Below are 14,123 nucleotides of genomic sequence, written 5' to 3'. Positions count from 1 at the left end.
GAAGTTTACATACATTAAGTTGACTGTGCCTTTAAACAGCTTGGAAAATTCCAGAAAAGTATGTCATGGCTTTGGAAGCTTCTGATAGGCTAATTGACATTATTTGAGTCAATTGGAGGTGTACCCGTGGATGTATTTCAATGCCTACCTTCAAACTCAGTGCCTCTTTGCTTAACATCATGGGAAAATCAAAAGAAATCAGCCAAGACCTCAGAAAAAAAATTGTAGACCTCCACAAGTCTGGTTCATCCTTGAGAGCAATTTCCAAACGCTAGAAGGTACCACATTCATCTGTACAAACAATAGTACGCGAGTATAAACACCATGGGACCACGCAGCAGTCATACCGCTCAGGAAGGAGACGCGTTCTGTCTCCTAGAAATGAATGTACTTTGGTGCGAAAAGTGCAAATCAATCCCAGAACAACAGCAAAGGACCTTGTGAAGATGCTGGAGGAAACAGGTACAAAGATATCTATATCCACAGTAAAAATGAGTCCTATATCGACATAACCTGAAAGGCCGCTCAGCAAGGAAGAAGCCACTGCTCCAAAACCGCCATAAAAAAGCCAGACTGCGGTTTGCAACTGCACATGGTGACAAAGATAATACTTTTTGGAGGAGAAATGTCCTCTGGTCTAATGAAACAAAAATAGAACTGTTTGGCAATAATGACCATCGTTATGTTTAGAGGAAAAAGGGGGATGCTTGCAAGCCGAAGAACACCATCCCAACCGTGAAGCACGGGGGTGGCAGCGTCATGTTGTGGGGGTGCTTTGCTGCAGGAGGGACTGGTGCACTTCACAAAATAGATGGCTTCATGAGGTTGGAAAAATATGTGGATATATTGAAGCAACATCTCAAGACATCAGTCAGGAAGTTAAAGCTTGGTTGCAAATGGGTCTTCCAAATGGACAATGACCCCAAGCATACTTCCAAAGTTGTGGAAAAATGGCTTAAGGACAACAAAGTATTGGAGTGGCCATCACAAAGCCCTGACCTCAAACCCATAGAAAGGTTGTGGGCAGAACTGAAAAAGTGTGTGCGAGCAAGGAGGCCTACGAACCTGACTCAGTTACACCAGCTCTGTCAGGAGGAATGGGCCAAAATTCACCAAACTTATTGTGGGAAGCTTGTAGAAGGCTACCCGAAACGTTTGACGTAAGTTAAACAATGTAACGGCAATGTTACCAAATACTAATTGAGTGTATTGTAAACTTCTGACCCACCGGGAATGTGATGAAAGAAATAAAATCTGAAATCTGAAAATAAATAAATAAATTCACTCTACTATTATTCTGACATTTCACATTCTTAAAATAAAGTGGTCATCCTAACTGACCTAAGACAGGGAATTTTTGCTAGGATTAAATGTGAAAACTGAGTTTAAATTCTTTTGGCTAAGGTGTATGTTAACTTCTGACTTCAACTGCACACACACACACACACACACACACACACACACACACACACACACACACACACACACACACACCTAGTGTTCAGGGAAACTCCAACTCATTTTCTGGTGCATCAAGGTATGGATATGTAACCTGATACCGCAGTCCTCCGATTTAGCCTAACAGAAGTTGATTTATAAGCAAATTACCTCTACCTGCATTGCTCATCGCAATGGCCGCCGGTCCCCCCCATTATGCCATCATTGACTTGAATGGAGACACCCATTCTATTAATTTTATTTCTACAGCGGCACATGCAGTCAGGAGAGGAGGAGAAAATGTGTGTCTTAAATTATTATTTTAGCTATTCAAATGGTTATGACAGTGACCATTGTCATTTGGCTGGCCAATTACCATCATACAAAGATCCATGACCGTCACCGCCCAAGTGAAAACATTTTCCCACCTTCACTCATTCACTGCATTATCCACAAAAACAACAAACTATTTGCAAATAAAGAATACGTATCCAAGAATCCTATGAAATTAAAGATCATCAGTTTCAGAGAGTGATTTACCAGTGTGAATAAAGTGTCTCAGACAGTGACTGACCTGGCTGCTGTTTCTCTCCTGCTCTGTCTGCTTGTTGTAGAAGGGCTCGTCCCACTTGTTCTCAGCCTGCCAGGCGTACTTCAGGATGGTGCTGAGGATGGCCTCAAACAGCAGGATGCCCAGGTAGATGAGCAGAAAGGTGTTCATGGACCTGAGAGAAAAACACCAAAAGATACACACTCTCTGATATACTTACTGTAAAGCTGAACCTGAATCAAGAAGAAACTCAAAAGAAGTGTTCAGTGTTGCTGTAGAGGTGCAGAATATCCTAATGCTCACTTCTCCACAGCAGAGCGCTTCTGGGATTTGCACTTGTAGTTCAGGGCCATCTTGGACTCCATCCCAGTGTAAACTGCCACACCTGCAAATCAAGAGTGGAACTTTACTGAACCTTGCATAGACAACAACCAACTGGGCAACTAGGGACAAAAGAAGATAACTGAGGACAGAAAACAATATGACGACAACAGTGAGAGCAAGAAGCCACTTACCAAAAATTTCTTTGGTATTTTTCAATCTTGCTCCTCGAAGCAGCAGGTTTTCAGGTCCAAGGGGTCTAATGAAGCAGATACAACATAATAACTTTTCTTTCACCAGCAAATGGAAATAATGTGCTATTCAATCCATGCAACCCAGATAAAAATCCAATCAACTAGAAATGGCGAATTTTGCAATCTCACCTTACAATCTCTTCTTCTTGTTGCGTTACCGTTATTCGCCCAACAAACCTGAAAGTAGAGGCATTTCTTCTGAGTGGGAAGAGTTACAGAGTAGCAGTGAAACTGCAACACCCACAATCCCTAAAAGTACCTCCATTCCGGCCAGTAGAAATGTGAAAAATAATAAGTGGTCCTTTTCAGTTATGGTAGTGGGCCCCATTGCGCAGCCCGCTCGCGGTGATTTTCTTTTGTTCCATTCATAATACATAACAATGATACATACAATTTCAATTCAATGTGTTTAATGCAGTCCTGAATCACTAAACTGAATATATCTATTGTTCCCTGGATGGTAGATAGATGGCAGTATAGCGCAGCTGTTGAACAGAAAGGCCGAAATATAACTTTTGCCGATATAGAATGCAACTGCTCAGCTACAGCGACCGACACATATCAGTTTGCTACTAGCTAATTTTGCAGTCTGGTTGATATGGATCGATTTATTGCAAAGAAGAAACGTAAATCTATTGACAATGAAAATGAGGGGGAAAAGCTGGAGAACAACGTGACAGCAATGAACGAACAACCACTGGAGAACCAGGAAAATCAGGAAGATGGCGGCGGGGTAATGCAGCTAGCTAACGTAGCTCCGGTGCCTAAGAAAAGGATACGGTCGATTCAAGAACACAGAAATTTCCAAGAGAAATGGACAGACAAGTATTTTTTTGTACTGCATGCTGGGACTAGTTTTGCGTTATTTGCCAGAAGGCAGTCAATTGTTTTAAACGAGCAAATTTAGAGCGACATTTCCAGTCACACCATGCCCACTTTGACAAAACATTTCCGCCACAAAGCAACCTCAGAAATAACAAAATAGCGCAACTCAAAGGACAGCTCAAAGGAAAACAACAAACGATGGACAGATCTAGCACTGTTGCAGAGAAAACGGCAGATGCAACATATGAGATTCTCGTGAGAAACAAGAAGGCCTTCACAGACGCGGAGATTGTCAAAGATGTTTTTTGGCCTTAGACTGACCAATGCACACCTGGATCGCCTAACAAGGATAGCAACAACAGACTATACATTTAGAATGAATTCATTCAAGGAGCAGAAGGGACATTTTCGCTCATCCAACTACTGAGGTAACCCTTGATATGGGTCTTATACATGTGATGTAGCCTATTTGATGTGTCCATGTATACATTTGTGATGCGCTGAGCATCAAATCAATTGCATGTGCTCTATTGCTCTGAATTTGCTCTCAATTTATAATTGATCATATTGGAAGAAAAAGTACAACAAATTAAAGATCTGTGCAGCCCTCTGAATGATTGTCTCAACTCAAAGTGGCCCCCTTACAAAAAATTGTGAGTAACACGGAGTTATGAGGACAGTGAAAGGACAGCTCAGCGTTCTGACTGGCCAGTAAGAGTAAGGTCTTCTGTTCTGGACTGTAGCTGTGACAATACTGTACCTATAAAGATCTGCATCTGGCTGCTGACACTCCACCACAGCATGTAGGGCCTCTAGCCTGGATACCGACTGAGACACCAATGTCTCTGGCACAGAGTAATGAGTCTACAAGACCAAAGAGAGAGTAGGGATATGTTCATGGAAAGGGACAAAGTTATCATTTTTATAGAATATAAATAAAAACATTTACAATGTGACAGTGAGCCTAGACGACAAAGAAATAGCCTAGTACATTGTAATGATTTACCAATGAAGGTAGCTTAATAGTGCCGTACAAATTGCAACAGTTCCACAGCTCCAGCCTCTGTCTACTGTTTGACAGGTTGAAGGCCACGAGGCTTGTTGGGTTTCCATTTATAATTGAACTGAACCACTTATGACTGCTTGAGGGGCAAAATCCAATCTGGAGGCTAAAGGAGTCTGTCCGCATGCTTTCCAGCTGAAACAGTTTGTGCATATATTATGATGACATTTTGTGACATTTTCGGTTGTTGGTGCACACAAACATTTTAATGGAGGCAAGCCAAAGTCGGTAGCCGAGGTCTATGGCACTTCGTTGGTGATTAGTCAACAGTAGGGATTCTTCAATGAAGTGTTTTATTGAATCATTCTCATGCAAATTTTTGCACTTGAGAAATACTGCACCAAAACATATTGTGTTAGATGTAAAATTGCATGACTCTGCAAAAATATCAAAATCAATTACGTTTTCTTGAGTTATCTAAGATTAATATAGACTATTTTGTGGCAGGGACTGGCTACGGCATCTCAAGATGGACAAACAGTATTATTTACGCTTTTTTTGTTTTTAAGCGAAGGTCTTTTAAGGGAGTATGCGAGCACACTCGTTCGCTTAGCAGAGTTCGACTAGGCGCCAGGCGAACAGAAGCATGCTGACGCCTTTACCCATGTGCAACCTTTTGTTGCTCTAACCCCCTCAGTGAGAAAGCTAGTCCATCCCCCATTGGATTCTAATGTCATTACTGCAACACAAACAGCCATAAAAGACAAGTAGCTGGCACAGAAAGATGTCAGAGGCTGTACTCCTGAGATTGCACAAGAAAGAATATATTGCAGTTGTCAAAAAAATCTTCTGTTTGTGGCAATATACTCTTCAAATGTCAAATTTCCAGAGTGGGCTCCCAGATACTTTTAATGATATGACCAATTTATTAAAAGAAAAAAAAAAGTATAAATAAGTTATATGACAGAAGCATTTTGATTAGAAGCAGATAATTAGATATTGCCTCTGGCAAAAACACGATATCTCGATAGAATGCATAAGTACTAGTTCAGGGAAATGAAAGGATGGAGACGGGCCATGAAAAGAGCAGTTTGTCCTCCCTCTATGAGAGGGGAAAGCTAATCCTTTTAGGGCTCAGAGAGAACGAAAGCGAGAGCGGGGAAAGAAGATTAAAAGCCCAACCTTCAGATTAGTCTCTCCGTCCAGGCTGGTTGTGGTGATGTGACAAGTCCCCTCGGCTCGGTCCGATGATAAGAGGACCAAGTCCACTGGGAATGTCTCATCTTTGGCCACCCGGACTATATCCCCCACCTGAGCAGACAGCACAGAAAGACACGTCACAACAGATGAATGAGAAGCAAAACTCCCCCATGATATCCACGACCTCAGAATCCAATATTTTCTGAAGACAAGGACAGTGTAGTTCATTAGTGAATGCCACCATGCACTGTTTAAAAAAAAAAATAGTACAGTTTTTCCCATGTGAAAACTGATACATTCCAGCTGCAGAACTGTTAAAACAATAAACTAAAACAGCCCTTGAATACACTTCTGGAATCTTCTGGCAGTTTAATGTATGATTTATTTTACCTTCAAAATGGATTATCAAAATAAACGAAAGATTAGTGCTAATCTTTCCCTTTCAAGACGATTCGATATGCATCTAGATACATGGGCTCCGATACGATACAGGAACAATACGTTTTAGTTTGAAACAATTCAGTGCGATTCGGTTTGATTAGAGAACGAATCGATGCCATACACTAACATTTGTTGCAAAACACATTCATTTTCCATTCTAAATTAAAATCTGCTGCTGATGGAGCTCATGAGCTGGATCTGTCTGAGCCGACTTCTCTAACTGTGTGTGTAAATGATGCATGTCTATGGTGCATGCACTATGTAGGCACTGGAGCTGAAGGGAGACTAGGCATCTACCACCCCACTACCACTATCAGATTACAGGGGGCAATATAGCCTTTGTACCCACAGTTTGGCGCTGAAATCACCGTCACCCACGAATTAACTTGGCCTTTTTGCACATTAAGTGTTTTAGCTAGTAATGTGTCAATATTTATTGTTTACAAAATAGCTATGGTACTGCCAATGAATATATAGCACAACTTTGGATTACACCCCCTCTCTCAAAATCGAATGGTCTTGAAGTTTGGACGTTTTTAATGGAGTGATCTTCTCCTCTCGCTTCGGCCATGCAGTGTGCCTCGCAAAAGAGATTGGTGTCCTCGTTGTGAAATGATCAACTTCACCCTGTATATCTAAAAATGACCATATACATTGATTGTTTAAAGCAAAACTACCAAAACTATTTGCTGATGGTGAACCTGAACAATCAAAATAAAATCTATTTTAAGCCCCGTTCAGCAGGTACAGTATAGCCAGATGAGATATGTCTCCGGTAGCTTACTTTTATTCCGATAAAACACAATTCTCAACAATGCACAGATAACAATAAACTAGAAAATTACAAAGGTTGTCACTCAATTAATAAAGCCTAATATCAGGTGTACCTTGCGTTGGTAAGCGCGCAAAGCTGGGCACAGTGAGCAGTTTGACTAGGCTGCTGATAATGCCTGGGGTTGTTCGTCACGCAAAATGACTTGTAGATCAATTACTGTCAACACAGTTACATGCAATTCGACAATGAAGAGGAGAGGACGCATTTTGGACGCATCCTGATTTTGGGATCCGCGGACCGATGCACTTGCATCTTAAACATTTGAAATCGGGGACCGATGCATATAGTTGGCTAACATTTGCCTAACATTTGTTAATTGGGAACAAATCCTCTTATTCAATAACTACCTGGTGAGTAGATAACCAACATTTAGGCAAATAATGTAGCAACTGAGACTTGTCTGTGGGGGGGTACCTTGTTTTCACATTCCTGGCCTGGTCAATTGGTTTACTGACAAATCTTTAACACAGTGGTACAAAGCACCAGCCAAAAGTGGGAGTTATATGAAATATAACCATTTGTGTGACATCTGTGTGTGGGTGTAAGGTTTGCTAAGTGTTAGGACGGTGTGCTGTACAAGGCAGGACTCATTATGACAGTGAGGTGACTCACTCGTATGTTCTTTGAGCGAGTCTGCACAAGGCTGCCACTGCGAACCACAAACACAGGCGCCCCGTTCACCTCGTTGTCTGCCTTGTGCCTCAGCCAGTCCTCATAGCCCTGAGTGGTGGGGGGAGGGAAGGAAAGAAGGGATGAGATTAGACTAGGGCTGCCCAACCCTCTTCCTGGAGATCTACTGTCCTGTGGGTTCAGTCCAACCCTAATTTAACACACCTGATTCTACATATAATAGCTGCTCAACAAGACCTTAACTAGCTGAATCTAATACGCTATATTAGGGTTGGGCTGAAAACCTACAGGACAGTAGATCTCCAGGAAGAGGGTTGGGCAGCCCTGATCTAGACATTCTGACATCTAGACAAAGTATATATGATATGCAGTCATATTTAATTTGCTGAATATACAGTTGATGTTTTAGAAAAAAAGAGGAATTAAACATGTTAATACTCTCACCTGTTTGATGGCAGTTACTGTGATGACAAAGAACAGAGGAAGTCCGCTGGTGACAGGGGAAGTGGGGGTATCTATCATTAGCTGGAAAATAAAGAGATTATGTCAAAGGAAACAACAGCTGGCAATAATGTGGTTTCCTCATATAACCTGAAAACACTCTGGCCATTCATAAGCTGATGCCATCTATCGCAGAAAATGCATCATGAGTAAGTATAACGAATGAACAAATGTAGAATTGGACACAGTAGTGGCCATAGAAAGCTTCAGAATATCTGAAGAAACCGTGTGGTCTCTGTGTAGCCTGATACATACTGAAGGTTAGCTGCTTGGGACCTCCAGCCACAGTATGCTCAAGAGCACACAGCAATTGTTGGTTACTGCGCACTGAATAGAACTGAGTTACGTCACACAGGCCAGCAACAATGAGAAACATAGTCGACTGGGTGCTGAGGAAAGCCCTTACCTGGACCAGGAATATGATGAGAAAATAAAAATTGGCTATTCTTCTGAACTGTTCAAACAGATTCTTGGGAACAAAATTCCAAACGGTGTACTAAAGAGGGGGGAGGGGAGAACAGGAACGTCAGAGTGTGAGTTGTTTGACACTGAAAGAAAGTGGTTGAGTAACTTGAACATTTGTTGACACTTTTGACACAAAAGCTAGGGATTCAACACCTCTGCCTTACCTTGGATGATATGATTCTGTTGTCTGCAAACCGCTGAGGGACATAATGGCCATGTCGAGGGAAGCGGTTTGCAATGTAAACCGTTCTGGTATCACTTTGATGGGGAGGGTCAAAGCCCTGGAGGAAAGAGAAGAGAGGGTAAGCAACAGGTCAAACTTATACAACTTACTCAGAACCAATATGGACAACTTTTACCTAGAGACTGCCTGGTCAGAAAAATGACAGCCCATTTTTGAAGAGCACTGTGTCTGTAAGTCTATATTTAAGACATGTTGAATGCAAACACTACTTTGCACTCTGATTATCTGTCAGAAACACACAGGCTAGATTATATCCTGATTATAGTCTGTAGCCAGTGATCAGGCATTGTACTGAACAAAATATCTTTGACCGAATTAGCATAATTCTACAGCTGCACCATTGAGAGCGTCTCGACTGGCTGCACCAACTGCAAGGCACCCAACCACAAGGCGCTACAGAGGGTGGTGAGTACGGACCAGTACATCACTCGGGCCGAGCTCCCTGCCATCCAAGACCTCTACACCAAGCGGTGTCAGAGGAAGGCCCAAAAATGGTCAAAGACTCCAGCCACCCAAGCCATGCTACCGCACTGCAAGCGGTACCTGTGCGCCAAGTCGGGAACCAACAGGACCCTGAACAGCTTCTAAGACAACTAAAGAAGACTAGCTATTTAGCAATCAAATAACTACCTGCATTCACCCTTTTTTGCACTAACTCTTGCACACACACTGGACTCTACCCATGCACCATGCACTTACATCCCAACACACACACGCATACTGACACACACGCATACTGTTGGAAAAGGAGTTCACTGTTAGTCTACACCTGTTGCTTACAAAGCATGTGAAAAATACAATTTGAATTGATATGAGCCTATTCAAGTCAATGACACTTCTCTCATGGGCTGGTCAATAACTTCCTTATTGCAGGGAACTGAAAAAAAAAATCATACAATTCTAATCCTAAAATGCTATAGGCTAGCTGTATCTTAAAATTACATTTCTGTACGCAATTTTCAAAAGAGTAAATTAATCTGGGTCACATGATGGGGAATAATAATGAAGACAGAGTGTGTGTGTCCATTTCTCATGAGTATTGAGAATGAGTGGGCCATGTCACCGATGCCAGACATCAGCACATGCATTCAATTACTGTCCCAGCTCACCCTCCTCAATGGGCTTTTGTGTTTGCACAACACTCTCACACACCGCACTCCCCATCTTGGCCATGTTCATTGCACCCAGGCAAAATCTCTCATCTAATGATCTGCCTGTGCTGCTAAGCCCCAAGCACATTTAAAAGCACAGTCTTAGTCCTCCTTGGTGATCAAACATCTCCATCTGTGGTCACTAGTTTGAATCATAAGCTATGTGTACAGAATGTGCTGCAGCAGGGAATGTCAGAGGGGAGGAGCCGACAATGTTACAAAGACTACAGTTGTATTTTCGCCAGGCAGGCATGTTGACAGAGTTTCTGGAAATTCTTGTGTAACCAGTATCAGTGTCAATATGGCTGTCTGGGCCAGGGAATGAGTGACTAATCAACACAGTTAATTCATTGATAGACATCTGCATACGGTAACTCCTTGTTCTGAGATAATTATGTTCTATTGTTAGAGTCGGCCTACTACCTTTGACAAACTACTATTTACTTGAACAAAATTGCTTTTGTCACCTGGTCTGTTGTGCCCCTCATACCCCAAATAACTGTTAAGTTATTTCATGCTCTAACAAAGCCTACAACTCCCATGATATCTTGAGGGAAACCCCAGAGCCCAGCTACATAGAGGGGATAATGAATGAGGAGCTGTAGTAAATCAAACAGGGTAAATCCATTTGAATTCAATCACTTTTTGACAGCACCCCTTTCGATTTGAATGAAACCTTCCATACATATTTGCCCATTTTACATTAAGGTTTTTGGGTTATGCCCGCCATCGGTTGAGACACAACATGCTCTTGAATACAGGGTGGGTGTCATGTTTTGGCTAATAAATGTACTAAAATGGAAGCAAAATACAAATAACGAATTTCAAAATGGTACCAAAAAGATGGAGGTCTACACATCAGAGAATGTTGACTTGAATGGGAATACCTGTTGTTTTTAAATATACTGTCAATCCCCTAGAGGAAACCTATTGAAATCATATAAATATAGATAATAGAATAGACATGGCCATATAAAGTTGACATTCAACGTGGGTGGACCGGCGGCCATCTTTGTTGTAGTAATTAAAGGTGAACATTTAATTTATAAATGTTTTATAGATGTTTCATTTTTTTTTACCCCTGATACAAACAAGAACATCAATTTACAGATTAACACAAACAGTGACTACGTCTCATCTGCCCAGACCTGCATGCTCACACCCCCATCCCTAGTGCCTGCAATATATTTTACCACATGGCCTTAAATTGTACTCATTTGTTTTTCCTTTGGTTGCCCATGCTATTTCAATATGTACATAATAAATCATTAGCTTTTTCCATTGTGTTAATGGAAGATTTCCACATTCTTACCCATCATATGAAAAGCATTTTCTGACATAAATAACACTCCCTTAAGGATGCTTATGATATGTAGCTTAAGTTGCATGTACTATGTATATGTATTTTATATCTACATTTGTCAATCCAAAATTTATTTTTAATTGTGTCATGGAAATACATTTATTTCCTGTTACCAAGTAATTTACGGTTTTCTATGTCTTTACTTTTCCATGTGGACCAATTTATCTGTGAATTCTGAAAATATATCCAAGGATTGTTCCATAGAGTTGTGTTTTTAGGGAGCGATATTGATTCTTGTAGAATAGATTTAATTTTCTTCCATATTGTTAGCGTTTAACTATGAAGTTGTTAATGTTCTTAGCTTTATCCTTTGAAAATAGACACGTACAAATATTCTGGGGATGAGCATGCATTCTTCAATATGTACCCATTGTTCCTCTTTAGTGCATTTAACTATATGTCCCATGTAAAAGCCTTGGGTAGCAAGTTGATACAATTCCAAGTCTGGAAGGTTAAAACCACCCACAGATTAGGTAGATGTGAAACTTTATTTTTAATTCTATATGCCCATAAAATCTGTTATGACAGATCATACTTTTTTAAAAGAAAGTCTTCACTGGTATTTCTGTGCTCCACTTTTTGCTTTGCTTCCTGTCTAAGTTTGGTGTGGGTTTTTTCTTTTGTTTGCCTGTTCTTGGGAAAAGTTTGTGGGCGCTCATGGTGTCTTAAGTCCCACTTGTTGCTCGTCAACGTTCAGTGGACACCCCCCATGAGTGTCTTTCAGAACCCCTCCCCTCCTTTGTTCTTAAATGACTTGCCTAGTTAAATAAAAATGTTTTTTTTTTTTAAAGATAAGATTTTAGTGTATTCAGAAAATATTTTTAGCAAAGGGGGCATATTGGTCAGGTATAAATCAGGAGATCATCTGCAAATAAGTTTAGTTTATATTCATGTTTACCAATACCTGTTACGTTTGGGTCCTGTCTAATTCTTTCTGCAACCGGTTCATTGGCCAGTGCAAACAGGAAGGGGGAGAGGGCACACCCCTGTCTTGTGCCCCTTTCTAAAGCAATTTCATCAGAATACATTATTTGTGTATGTTTTTGCTTTAGGACATTTGTAATAATTTCTATAAAATGTATTATTTCCACTGGAAAGTAGAATGCTTCCAAAGTTCAGAATTAAAAAAAAAGTTAATTCAAGACGGTCAAAATAATTTTCGGCATCAACAGACATTGATCTATATCCAGTTTCTTTGCGTATTGTATTAAACTGAAACATGCTCTTGTATTTGTTTGTAAGTGTCGAGTTTTAATAAACCCTGTTTGATATGTATCAAGTCTGGTAAGACTTTAGCCATTTTATTGCTTAAGCTTTTTTATTATTTTGTCACAATTTATTAAAATGTAGGTCTATAAATCAGCAGGGGACTGGTTTTAATATAACTGAAATAAAACTGCTTGATGTTGTTTTGTGTAAATAGGGGCGCAATTTTGTTCTAAAATGCTGAATAGAATTCTAATCGGAAAGCCATCCATTCCTGGTGCTTTTCTCCGTGTGAATGTTTTAACAGTATATAATATCTTTTTTTTGGGGGGGGGGGGTGATCTTGGTTTTTAGTGATTCTTTGTCCACTGATAATTGCTTCAGGGTTGTTGAGTCTAAGAAGGCTAGAGGATCCGTCCTTCTGTTTAATTCTGATTTACATACATTTTTCATAACGCTTTTACAATTGTTATTAATTGCGTTGGTTCTAATTACCGCATTTGTATCTTTTAAAATTATAACTGGCTTAGTGTGTATTTGTTTTGTGAAAGCTGCAAGATATTCACCAGGGGTCGGCTTTTCTCGGTCCAAAATACATTTTGGTTCTGTTCCTTCTCCAAATTCTGTCACTAAGTGTATTTTCTATTGCTGTAATTAAGAATGATACCGTAATGAAGCATGCATTTTAATCCAATAAATTGTTACATCCATTTTAGGAAATAAAAATGTAGTTAATTCTTGAATAGCTTTTCTTACTTTAAGAAAAAAAGAATAGTATTTTGTAGTTGGAAATAGTAATCCAGGTGTCCTGTAAATTATTTGTAGAGATTACATTTTTCATTTTTCTTTGGACTCTCTCTAAATGTGCCTTTTTTAATACTAAGTCTGTCAATCTTATTGAAGGTATGATTTAGGTCAACTGCGAAAATAATAGTTCCTGTCTGGATTTGATATAATTTACTGTATATTAAGTGCATTCGGAAAGTATGCAGACCCCTTGACTTTTCCACATTTTATTACGTTACAGCCTCATTCTAAAATGGATTACATTTACATTTTAGTCATTTAGCAGACGCTCTTATCCAGAGCGACTTACAGTAGTGAATGCATACATTTCATACATTTATTAATTTTTTTCCCCGTACTGGTCCCCCGTGGGAATCAAACCCACAACCCTGGCGTTGCAAACACCATGCTCTACCAACTGAGCCACACGGGACCACGATTACATTGTTTTTTTCCCCCCTCCCTCAAGCTACACACATTACCCCATAATTTTTGCAAATGCATAATACAAAAAAACGGAAATATCACATTTACATAAGTATTCAAACCCTTTACTCAGTACTTTGTTAATGCACATTTGGCAGCGATTACAGGCTTGAGTCTTCTTGGGTAAGATAGAAGCTTAGCACACCTGTATTTGGAGAGTTTCTCCCCTTCTTCTCTCCCCTTCTTCTCTGCAGATCCTCTCAGGCTCTGTCAGGTTGGATGGGGAGCGTTGTTGCACAGCTATTTTCAGGTCTCGCCAGAGATGTAAGATCGGGTTCAAGTCCAGGCTCTGGCTCGGCCATTCAAGGACATTGAGACTTGTCCTGAAGCCACTCCTGCATTGTCTTGGCTGTGCGCTTAGGGTTTCTGTCCTGTTGGAAGGTGAACCGTCGCCCCCGACTGAGGTCCCGAGTGCTCTGGAGCAG

The 14,123-nt window shown here is 40.5% G+C and overlaps 1 protein-coding gene across 4 annotated transcripts in view; it reads right to left on the bottom strand.

Annotated features, from left to right (window-relative positions):
- Nucleotides 1-14,123, bottom strand: part of LOC106584299 (phospholipid-transporting ATPase IF) — a 61,109-nt gene that overhangs the window by 31,127 nt on the left and 15,859 nt on the right. For all 4 annotated transcript variants that reach the window (XR_006761563.1, XM_045706421.1, XM_045706419.1 and 1 more), the window contains exons 2-11: nucleotides 8,627-8,743; nucleotides 8,404-8,493; nucleotides 7,941-8,021; nucleotides 7,479-7,586; nucleotides 5,573-5,701; nucleotides 4,148-4,251; nucleotides 2,692-2,739; nucleotides 2,503-2,567; nucleotides 2,291-2,372; nucleotides 2,012-2,162 (exon numbers count right to left, since the gene is read on the bottom strand). Coding sequence is in view for 3 of the 4 variants with exons in the window: in XM_045706421.1 (XP_045562377.1) it covers nucleotides 2,012-2,162; nucleotides 2,291-2,372; nucleotides 2,503-2,567; nucleotides 2,692-2,739; nucleotides 4,148-4,251; nucleotides 5,573-5,701; nucleotides 7,479-7,586; nucleotides 7,941-8,021; nucleotides 8,404-8,493; nucleotides 8,627-8,743 (975 nt within the window). In the remaining variant the exon portion in view is untranslated. The remainder of the gene's footprint in view (nucleotides 1-2,011; nucleotides 2,163-2,290; nucleotides 2,373-2,502; nucleotides 2,568-2,691; nucleotides 2,740-4,147; nucleotides 4,252-5,572; nucleotides 5,702-7,478; nucleotides 7,587-7,940; nucleotides 8,022-8,403; nucleotides 8,494-8,626; nucleotides 8,744-14,123) is intronic.

Source organism: Salmo salar, chromosome ssa23, assembly GCF_905237065.1.
Source record: "Salmo salar chromosome ssa23, Ssal_v3.1, whole genome shotgun sequence".
Classification (NCBI taxonomy): Eukaryota; Metazoa; Chordata; class Actinopteri; order Salmoniformes; family Salmonidae; genus Salmo; species Salmo salar.
Note: the sequence above shows the minus strand (reverse complement) of the source record. Positions and strands in the feature narration are given on the sequence as shown.